The 10,709-nt window shown below is 54.3% G+C and overlaps 2 protein-coding genes across 3 annotated transcripts in view; one reads left to right on the top strand and one right to left on the bottom strand.

Annotated features, from left to right (window-relative positions):
* ZNF628 (zinc finger protein 628) overlaps positions 1-2,690 on the bottom strand; it is a 78,319-nt gene extending 75,629 nt beyond the window's left edge. For both annotated transcript variants that reach the window (XR_004668023.4, XM_063599689.1), the window contains exons 1-2: positions 723-2,690; positions 338-444 (exon numbers count right to left, since the gene is read on the bottom strand). Coding sequence is in view for 1 of the 2 variants with exons in the window: in XM_063599689.1 (XP_063455759.1) it covers positions 338-422 (85 nt within the window). In the remaining variant the exon portion in view is untranslated. The remainder of the gene's footprint in view (positions 1-337; positions 445-722) is intronic.
* Positions 2,691-2,883: 193 nt separating this feature from the next.
* Positions 2,884-9,390, top strand: UBE2S (ubiquitin conjugating enzyme E2 S). The gene is made up of 4 exons (XM_003807100.6): positions 2,884-3,086; positions 3,715-3,862; positions 6,200-6,390; positions 8,909-9,390. Exons 1-4 carry the CDS (start codon positions 3,084-3,086, stop codon positions 9,233-9,235), a joined length of 669 nt encoding a protein of 222 aa, XP_003807148.1. The 5' UTR covers positions 2,884-3,083; the 3' UTR covers positions 9,236-9,390.
* Positions 9,391-10,709: the final 1,319 nt, after the last annotated feature.

The raw sequence follows: 10,709 nt of genomic DNA, 5'->3' as shown, positions 1-10,709 counted from the left end.
GGCCCACCAGCACCCCCTCACCTCTCCCACCTCAGAGCCCTCTACTTGCTCTGCCTCACTCCAACCCAGGCTCGCTGGCCTCCTAATGTTCCCTAAAAGCACCAAGCACAATCTTCTCGACACCTGCTGTTCCCTTTGCTCAAAATGCTTTTCCCATAGACCTTCCAACAGCCCAAATGACCTTTCCTCAGACAGATTCTCCCTGCCCAGCCAAGGTAAAATGGCAGCCCCATCCCTCCCTCTCAAACCTCCCCCTCCCATTAATTGTTCCTGTCTTTATCACTTGCTGATTGTTCTTCAGTCTTTATCACTTGCTGACATGATGGTATAGACTTACTTGCTATCTGGCTCCCGCACCAGGATGTAAGATCCATGAAAGTCGAGGCTTTGTCCCTTTTATTCTCTGCTGTATCCCATAGCATCCTGACAGCTAGAGTGTAGACGCTAATAAAGAAGAACAAATGTATTGAATAAATGCAGGTATCCAGAAGGGATCATAATAATTAATAATATCCACCCATTATGGTTGTTACAAGGATTAAATGACATCAAGCATGTAAAGAAACTAGAACAGGGTCTGGCACACAGCAAATAATACATAATAACCATTAGTATTATCATTATTATTGTTATGTCTTTTGGGTGGATTTTTAAGATCAAGACGAATTTAGCCACTAGCTTTGCCTTGTCCCAGCTGGGGAACCCCGAGCAAGTCACTTTACCTCCTGCTCCTTCAGCTTCCTTGTCTGTTAATTGGGTTGGAATCCTCCACACCCAGCAGGCTAAAATTGAAGATCAGCAAAATGCTTATCGGCAAAATGGGATGACGTTGACTCTAAGCAGGACTGGTGGCATAGCGGATGGGAGGAAGTGATGAGATTCAGTAGATGACATCAACAGGAACTGGTATAGATTGGACCTGGGGTGAGGGAGCAGGAAGGGATCACCTGTAGCCATTTCTCCACAAACTAGTTATGATGATGACTTTTTATGCTGTAGCTGTTCCTTCAGTTGTTTTGGGTTTGTTTGTTTTGTACATATTGGTGGGGGTCTCTCACTATGTTGCCCAGGCTGGTCTTGAACTCCTGGGCTAAGTGATCGACCTACCTTGGCCTCCCAAAGTGCTGGGATTATGGGCGTAGTCACTGTACCTGACCATGTAGGTTTTGTTTTTTGGTTTTTTTTTTTTTTTTCCTTTTTTGTTTTTTGAGACAGGGTCTTGCTCTGTTGCCCAGGCTGGGGTGCAGTGGCGAGATCTCAGTTCACTGCAACCTCCACATCCCGGCTTTAACCGATTCTCCCATCTCAGCCTCACGAGTAGCTGGGATTACAGGGCTGCATCAACACACCCGGCTAATTTTTGTATTTTTAGTACAGATGGGGTTTCACCAAGTTGGCCAGGCTGGTCTCAAACTCCTGACCTCAGGTGATCTGCCAGCTTCAGCCTCCCAAAGTGCTGGGATTACAGGCGTGAGCTACCACGCCTGGCCTTGGCCACCACGCCTGGCCTTGGCCATGTAGATTTCTTTCACACCTTCCTTATTCCTTCTTCAGAAGCTGAGGCCCCATGACGGGAAGCTGGTAGCCAGGGGTCTTTTCAGGTACCTGTGGCCAAATTAGGCCCAGATGTTAATGCTCTCATCCATGGCTGAAAAAGGCCAAGAAACTAAGAAGAGCTGTGGACGCACAGACTGGCAGAGACACCGAGAGGGCACTGCGACCGCACTGCACAGATGAGCAAAGGAAGGCCAACTTCAGCATTCCCTCCTCCTCTCTAAGCCCCTCCAAAAGGCCTGCTCAGGGAGCTCTGGCCACCGTTCTCAAGCAATTGCCTGACGTTTTTACTGACACTGAGGGCTGGAGACGGTCCATTTTCCAGGCAGCTATGTGTCCATTTCCTAGAGAGGGAAACTGAGTCCCAGAGAAGGCGGGTGTGGCTGGAGGCCATGGGTCAGTCATAGGCATAACCATGCCGTGAATAAACGTCTTGGCACTCTCTGACTTCTTTCCCTGGCAACACAACGGATCCCAGTGCCCATTTGTCACATAAGGAAACTGAGGCTGGCGTCTTCGATGAAGCCTGGCAGGGGTGGGGGTCACACACGGAGTGCAAGGCTGTCCAAGCCTTCAAGGTCATTCTGACTGATCTTTGAGCCTTAGCAATACAGGACGTGGGTCCAAGAGCATTTCCAGCACAAAATGGCGCCTCATAGAAAAATGTAGCCGGAGTTCCAGCGCCCACCTCCACCACGGCTCAAAGGAGGGGGCGCGGGCGGCAGCGCACACTTCATTTGCATATACAAAAATCAACGAATTTCGTTGGCTGGCAGCGGTTTGATCTGCACGAAACTGGGTCGCCCTCTGACCGGTCTCTGTCAGCCATTGGCCCAAGCGAGTCTCGTGACCCACCAGTCACTAAAGCGCATCCCTATTGGCCCGAGCGCCTTCCATCACGCGTTTAAAACCCGGAGTCCCGCCTCCCCTCGCCACGCTCCAGCCCCCAGGAAGACCGTTAGTCGCGTGCGCGACTTCCTCAGCGTCAGGGCGCGCCCGCGCGTATGCCGGGCCGTGGCGGCGTCTCATTCAAACGGTCCAATCAGCGGCCGCGTCGCCTTCCCCGTCCCCCTTCCTCTCTTCTTCCCCTTTTCATCCCCTCCGTTCTTTGAGAACCCTCCCGACCCCCGCGGGCCCCCATTGGCCGGCCCGCTACCCAGCCCTCTCCGCCACTTCCCTCGCTTCTGACCATAGTTTGCGGGGAAGGGAGCGAGCGCGTCGAAAACCAAGGAACGTGCGCGCTGACGTCACGGTTGAGGCTCGGAGCTGAGGGGCCGCGGAGGGCGTGGCCTGCGGGCGGTTATAAAGAGGCCGTGGTGCGCGCGCGGCCGGCTCAGTGCTGCCGGGCACCGGGGCGGCGGGTTGGTCTACGCTGTGCGCGGCGGACGTCGGAGGCAGCGGGGAGCGGAGCGGGGCCGCCGGGGCCTCTCCAGGGCCGCAGCGGCAGCAGTTGGGCCCCCCGCCCCGGCCGGCGGACCGAAGAACGCAGGAAGGGGGCCGGGGGGACCCGCCCCCGGCCGGCCGCAGCCATGGTGAGCACGGGCGTTGAGGCCCAAGAAGGTGGTCGGGGGTGTCCCTGAGGGAGGAGGTGGAGTCTCAGGGGCCTCCGACGGGCGGCCTTGAGGGGTTTGAGGGCCAGCCTGGGGGTCCCTGACCCGGGATGGGCCCGAGGGCCTTCCCGCAGGCGGAGCAGGAGCTCGGGCGGCCCGCAGTCTCCCTGGCGGCGAGGGCTCCGGGCGCTTTGCGGCCCGCCCATGGGTGTTACCAGGAGCAAAGACGCCCCGCCGCCATCTCCAGACCTGAGCCGGGGTTTCAAGGATGCTCTAACCAAAAATTAGTGGAGAAGGGGGAGAGAGTAGATCTCTGGTCTACGTGGAACCACTGGGGACCAAGCAGGGTTAGGAGCGGGCTTTTGGGGGGGGGGGGGTTCTGGGGTGGGTGGAGTTATCTGCAAGCCCCCCCGTGAACCCGCCCCCATTTCTGTTGGAAACTCTGCCTGGGCTGATGGCCTGAAGCATCCTGGGTGAGGGTCTGGGAGTTCAAGGGTGATTGACAGCCTGGGGCCACTGAGTCAAGACTTGGGCAGTCTCAGCATCTTTAGGCCCTGCGGGAAGCCCAGCTCTTAACACTCGCTCACCCTGCTCTCCCATCCGTGCCCAGAACTCCAACGTGGAGAACCTACCCCCGCACATCATCCGCCTGGTGTACAAGGAGGTGACGACACTGACCGCAGACCCACCCGATGGCATCAAGGTCTTTCCCAACGAGGAGGACCTCACCGACCTCCAGGTCACCATCGAGGGCCCTGGTGAGTTTGGAAGGAAAGAGAGAAGGGGCTGCTGCTTAGATCCTCCATCACCCTGCTCTAGATCACCCTAGCGGGAAGTACCCATTACAGGCTGGCCTCGTGTCAGGTGTTGGGATGCATTGGTGGACAGGGCAGGACGCCACAAATGACAATTATGTACTCTTTTCCCATAAGGGTTGAGAAATACCTGGTCATTGAGTTAGTATATCATGGGACGGTACTCTAGATTTGAAGGAAGGCTTTCAGACATGGCTTCCCTGGACCTGAGGGTGGGTAGGAATTAAGTAGGAATGGGAAGAGAGTTCCAGGTGGTGGGAATGGTGTCAGCAAGGGCCTGGGAGGGTGGGCCAGGTGATCTCAAACTCCATCCTTCTGTGAGTGTCAGGGATGAGGAAACAAGCCAGATGCAGATCGTGGGGAGACGGGTCATGAATGATTTGCGGGTCACATGATTTGCGGAGTGATTTAGAATACTGTTTCATGCAGGCTACATTTCTGTTATCACCAGAATTCCTACAAAGTCAGGATTTCAGCAGAGCCTGTGAAGGAATGGTCTAGTCCACGGTGGTGATGGTGGTAGGTGGTCAGGAAAGACCTGGCAGCGGTGACAGTTGAGGTCCTTCATGCCTTGCTGCAGAGGGCGTGGGATCATGACAATGGGAAGGCTCCAGAAAGGCCCTTGGGCAGGTGGAGCTGGGCGCTTGGTAAAAACACATGAAGAAAGTTGATGATGAAGCTGCCAAGCTCTTTTAGGGCTTCTAGGCCTCTTCAAGGAGTTTGTAGAGGAAGCTGGTGGAAGGTTTAAAGCAGGGGTGTGACAAATCCCTCCAAAGTTCCTATTGACTGTAGTGAGGAGAGCCGGCCTGGCAGGGGGAAGAACCCAGAGGCCAGCCAGGAAGCTAGCCTTGGAGATGGGATGAGATTCGGGGGAGGACCTAGCAGGCCGGTGCTCAGGCTGCTGATGGGCTAGGGGAGGGACAATATTTTGACCCAAGCAAGTGGGTGAGTGGGAGAGGCGTTCACTGGGTTGGGAGGCTGTGGAGTTGACAGACAGTTGGATCCTTGATCTGAAAGGCATATAAATGGGCATCTTATAGGAAAGTGCGTACTTGGGTCCCTGCCACCTGGGAAGGGCCTGTGACTGGAGTGGTCACTTGGGCTGAGACAGGGGATCCAGGAGGGTGCAGACGAGCTTGATAGTGACACAGGTGGGGGCTGCAAGATGGGCATCATCTCTGAGGTTCTGGGGGAGGTCCTGTGGCCCCCTAGGAACCCAGCCATTCTTGCTCTTTTTTTTTTTCTCTCTAAACGGAGTCTTGCTCTGTCGCCTAGGCTGGAGTGCAATGGCACAATCTCTGCTCACTGCAACCTCTGCCTCCTGGGTTCAAGCAGTTCTCCTGCCTCAGCCTCCCAAGTAGCTGGGATTACAGACGTGCACCACCATGCCCAGCTAATTTTTTGTATTTTTAGTAGAGATGGGGTTTCACCATGTTGGCCAGGCTGGTCTCGAACTCCTGACCTTGTGATCCGCCCGCCTCAGCCTCCCAAAGTGCTGGGATTACAGGTGTGAGCCACCGCGCTTGGCTTTTTTTTTTTTTTTTGGAAACGGAGTTTCGCTCTTGTTGCCCAGGCTGGAGTGCAATGGCGCGATCTCCGCACACTGCAACCTCCCCATCCTGGGTTCAAGGGATTCTTCTGCCTCAGCCTTCCGAGTAGCTGGGATTACAGGCATGCACCACCACGCCTGGCTAATATTGTATTTTTTGTAGAGACGGGGTTTCTCCATGTTGGTCTGACTGGTCTTGAACTCCTGACCTCAGGTGATCCACCCGCCTTAGCCTCCCAAAGTGCTGGGATTACAGGCGTGAGCCACCACACCTGGCCTCTTGCTCTTAAGAATTCTACAGCCTAACTGGGCATGGTGGTTCACGCCTGTAATCCCAGCACTTTGGGAGGCTGAGGTGAACAAATTGCTTGAGCCTAGGAGTGCAAGACCAGCTTGGGCAACATAGTGAGACCCTATCTCTTAAAATAAAAAAGTAGCCAGACCTGGTGGCATGCCCGTAATCCCAGCTACTTGGCAGGCTGAGATGGGAGGATCACCTGAGCCCAGGAATTGCAGGCTGCAGTGAACTGAGATTGTGCCACTGCACTCCAGCCTGGGTGACACAAGAGACCTTATTTCAAAAAAAGAAAAAAAGAATCCTCCAGTCTGTTGGCAGAGTTGGCGGGGCACCCACCTGCATCACAATCAGACCGTGGAGACTGGACTTTGGGGTGTTGAGGTGCCTTGGGACTCCTGAGTGCCCTGACCCTGTACCCCTCCCTCCACTCCAGAGGGGACCCCATATGCTGGAGGTCTGTTCCGCATGAAACTCCTGCTGGGGAAGGACTTCCCTGCCTCCCCACCCAAGGGCTACTTCCTGACCAAGATCTTTCACCCGAACGTGGGCGCCAATGGCGAGATCTGCGTCAACGTGCTCAAGAGGGACTGGACGGCTGAGCTGGGCATCCGACACGTACTGCTGGTGAGTTCTGGGCTGGGGCTGGGCCTCCTGCCTCCTGCCTCTGGAGGTCTGCTGGTGTCTGAGCCATAGCGCTTTGTTTAGTTTTTCTGAATCAACTCTGAAGTGGTTGAAGGTTTCCACATAAAAATCCATGTTGCTAGCTTTCCTGGAAAGACAAACAGTGCCAGACCCAGGACACCCAAGTACTGTTGAGAAGTGCCCAGGAGCACCTTACTATGTAACGAGTGGTGAGTTTGTATTGTAGGATGGTTTTTCTCTTCTCCCTTTTTTTTAAAAAACAAGGATAGGGTAGGCCAGGTGTGGTGGATCACTTGAGCTCAGGAGTTCCAGACCAGCCTGGCCAACATGGTGAAACCCTGTCTCTACTAAAAATGCAAAAATTAGCCGGGCATGGTGGCACATGCCTGTAATCCCAGCTACTTGGGAGGCTGAGGCAGGAGAATCGCTTGAGCCTGGGAGGCGGAGGTTGCAGTGAGCCGAGATCGCGCCACTGCACTCCAGCCTGGGTGACAGAGTGAGACTCTATCTCAAAAAAAATAAAATAAGATAAAAAATAAAACAGGAATGGGGTCTCATTTGTTGCCCAGGCTGGTGTCGAACTCCTGAACTCAAGTGATCCTCCCACCTCGGCCTCCCAAAGTGCTGGGCTTATAGGAGCCAGCCACTGCGCCTACCCTGTAGGACAGTTTTCTGACAGGTGGAGGTCAAGGGTCTAGTTAGAAGCTCTTTCTTTTCTTTCTTCTTTCTTTCCTTTTTCTTTCTTCCCTTTCTTTCCTTTCTTTCTTTTTGTTTTAAAGATACTGGCTCTTTGTTGCCCAGGCTGGAGTGCAGTGGCGCAGTCATAGCTCACTGTAGCCTTGAACTCCTGGGCTCAGGTGATCTTCCTGCCTCAGCTTCCTGAATGGCTGGTATTACACACATGCACCACCATACCCAGCTAGTTTTTATATTTTTATGGTTTGCAGAGATGGGGTCTCATTAGAGGCTTTTTTGCTAAAGCTGAGCTTACATGCCGTAAAACTCAGTTCCAAAGTATACAGTTCAGTGGTTTTTTAATAGCGATAGGGTTCATAAACCAGTGTTTCTCAGCCAGAGGTGATTTTGCCCCCCAAGGGGTATTATGCATTGTCAGGAGACCAAAAAGGGTTGTCACAACTCGGGGGTGCCACTAGCATCTAGTGGGTGGAGGCCAAGGGTGCTGCCCAAATCCTGCAGTGTAGGAGATGGCTCCGTGACACAGAATGACCTGGCTGCGGTGTTGCCGAGGTGGAGGCGTCCTGGTCTAGGCTGGTGCTCCAGGCTGCTTACAGCCTGCTGCCTCCCCACCCTTCCCACAAGCTGAAAAAAAAAAAGTTAACCAAATTTCTAATGAGTCCCTGGGGCACATGGCAGAGAGGGTGGGGAATTGGGGTTTCCTGCCATGGGGAGGGAGAGGATTGAGCTCCCAGGTAAACAGACCCCAAACCCTTCCCTCCCACATGTACCGCCTCCCTTCCCCTGGGGTGTCATTGGAGGCTGCTGGGGACATTGGCACCGAGCTCCAGGCCTACTTGCTGCTAGGTCAGCATCTGGGCCTGTCAGGGGCTCAGCCAGCAAGAAGAGCAGCCAGACCTGCAGTTTGGGTGCCGTGATGAGAATTAGGGTGGGAACCTGCGTCCTGGTCACCATCAGTGATATCTGCTGAGCATCTGCTGAGCCAGGTACTGTGTGTGTGTCATAGTGGCCCCAGGGAGCAAACTGCTGTGGCCAGTTTGCCCAGACCCACTTCAGAGGATCCAGCTGGGGCTGCTGGAGGCCTGGCTGCAGGTCACACCTCTGCACTCCAATTTACCCCTCAGGACAGGCTGTGAAGGGGGTTGAGAGGAATCTCTGGACCACCCTCGAAGTGTACCTCAGCCAGCAGTCCTGGTGTCTTGCCCTCTTGTGTGTGGTCCAACCCAGCTAGAGTCTTAGGCTGTGAACTTCGGATTTCTGATAAAAGACAGAGGTCAGGATTTATGCTGTATCTGGAAAGATGGGGAGCTTTAGAGTCCAACACGCAGGTGTGATTTCCTCAAATCCTGAGGCCCTGGGGAAGTCTCTTCTCTCTGTCCAGGCTGCAGGCCTCACTCATTGAACCGGAGGGCCTCTAAGGTCATGCTGAACTGCATGGAGGCAAATTCAAAACCATAATAGGACTCAAGTCTGGGGCTCAGGCAAGTAATGGACTCCTGAGAGGGGGCCTTGGCGTTTCCCCCGTCACCCAGCAAGTTCCACGGAGGACCAGGGACATTTTAAACCATTGGGCCTATGGCATCGTGTCCTTTTGGGAACATCTGCTGTGAGGCAGGTCACATGAAGGTGGCCTCTGAGGGAGACAGGGAGCAAAGATGAGGGAGGATGCAGCATAGGTGGGGCCTGGATCTGCAGCTGAGTTGGGAGCAGAAGGAACAGCCATTGCGGAGGCCACCCTCTTGTGGAGGCCTGGGGGTCCCTGTAGGTTGCCCGACCCACTGTAACCCTGAGCCTCTTCCCACAGACCATCAAGTGCCTGCTGATCCACCCTAACCCCGAGTCTGCACTCAACGAGGAGGCGGGCCGCCTGCTCTTGGAGAACTACGAGGAGTATGCGGCTCGGGCCCGTCTGCTCACAGAGATCCACGGGGGCGCCGGCGGGCCCAGCGGCAGGGCCGAAGCCGGTCGGGCCCTGGCCAGTGGCACTGCAGCTTCCTCCACCGACCCTGGGGCCCCAGGGGGCCCGGGAGGGGCTGAGGGTCCCATGGCCAAGAAGCATGCTGGCGAGCGCGATAAGAAGCTGGCGGCCAAGAAAAAGACGGACAAGAAGCGGGCGCTGCGGCGGCTGTAGTGGGCTCTCTTCCTCCTTCCACCGTGACCCCCAACCTCTCCTGTCCCCTCCCTCCAACTCTGTCTCTAAGTTATTTAAATTATGGCTGGGGTCGGGGAGGGTACAGGGGGCACTGGGACCTGGATTTGTTTTTCTAAATAAAGTTGGAAAAGCAGCTTCTGTGTCTCACAGATGCCCCAGGACCGCTGCATGGTGCCATGTGGCTCTGGGAGTTTGGCTCCCCTGCACAGGCCCTGGGTCCTTGTAAAGCCTCATGGACTGCAGCAGTGGGTCCATCTAGCTCACCAGCCTTGCTGTTTGAGGTTTGGGTCCACCTCTTTGTTCTGTGGGAGTAGAGCAGTCACAACCCCTCTTTGGAGTCAGATTTCCAATCTAAAATGGGGCGAGGACCTGGAGCTGCTCCTGGTGGCCTGAGCGGCACTGCCCTACACTTCTCCCTCTAGAATAATGGCCACGTTGGTGTGGCAGTGGTATTCCTGCTCAGGACGGCCAGGTGCCAGCAGTCTGGCATGAGGCTCGCCTCGTCTGTCTGGTTCTGGACTGGGCCAAGGTTCGGTCCCCTTGAATCATCTGATCCCGCTTTGTGCTAAAGATTGGTTTTTCCCTTGTGGGCAGCAAAGCCTGTTCCCACATGTATTTCTGCACAACAGATCACAAAGCCAGTGGCATAAAACAACACCCACTTCAGACTTTGTGTTGGAAGTCTAGACACGGCTGAGCTAGTCTCTGCTCAGTGCTTTGCAGGCTAAAATTGAGGTATTGGTTGTTGGTGTTCCTTAGTCTGGGTCCTCTTCCATGCTCATGGTTGTTGGCTGATTTCAGTCCTCGTAGAACTAGGGTCTTAGCTCCAAGAAGCTGCCCCTCCTTGGGCCCTGGCAGGTCTGATTTAAGGGCCCATTCCCTTTGAAGTGCTCACCCGATTAGGTCAGGCCCATCCAGATACTTAAGTGATAATGACTAAATCACAGGGGTAAGATCCCAGCTTAGTCTTAGTTTCTGCCCTCAAGGGGAAGGGATTAACCTGGGTGTGCACACCAGGGGGTGGGGAAACTTCCCATTCTATTAATGCGTTTAGGTTATTTAGACCAATGTCTCATTAATTTAAAAAAAAATAAAAATAGGCCAGGTGCAATGGCTCACGCCTGTAATCCCAACTTTAGGAGGTGAAAGGATCACTTGAGGCCAGGAGTTAAAGACGAGCGTGGGCAACACAGTGAGATCCCATCTCTACAAAAAGTAAAATACATTTACAATAAAAATCTAAAAGTTCTGACCCATAGGAGAGTGGAAAACTCAAAGGCTGCTTTTGTCCTGAAAGAATTTGCCTATTCTAATAAAACAGCTGAGGTTGAAACGGCTCAGCCTCTGAAAGGGGTCTGACCCTTCCTTGAGCCCTTGCCTCCAGTGATAGTCTCCCAAGCTAAGGGAGAAAAGGAACCAAAAGTCTGCACTCCTCTCTACCTCTAGCAGTGCA

This window comes from Pan paniscus, chromosome 20 (genome assembly GCF_029289425.2).
Source record: "Pan paniscus chromosome 20, NHGRI_mPanPan1-v2.0_pri, whole genome shotgun sequence".
Lineage (NCBI taxonomy): Eukaryota > Metazoa > Chordata > Mammalia > Primates > Hominidae > Pan > Pan paniscus.
This window is presented reverse-complemented; position numbering and strand designations above follow the sequence as displayed.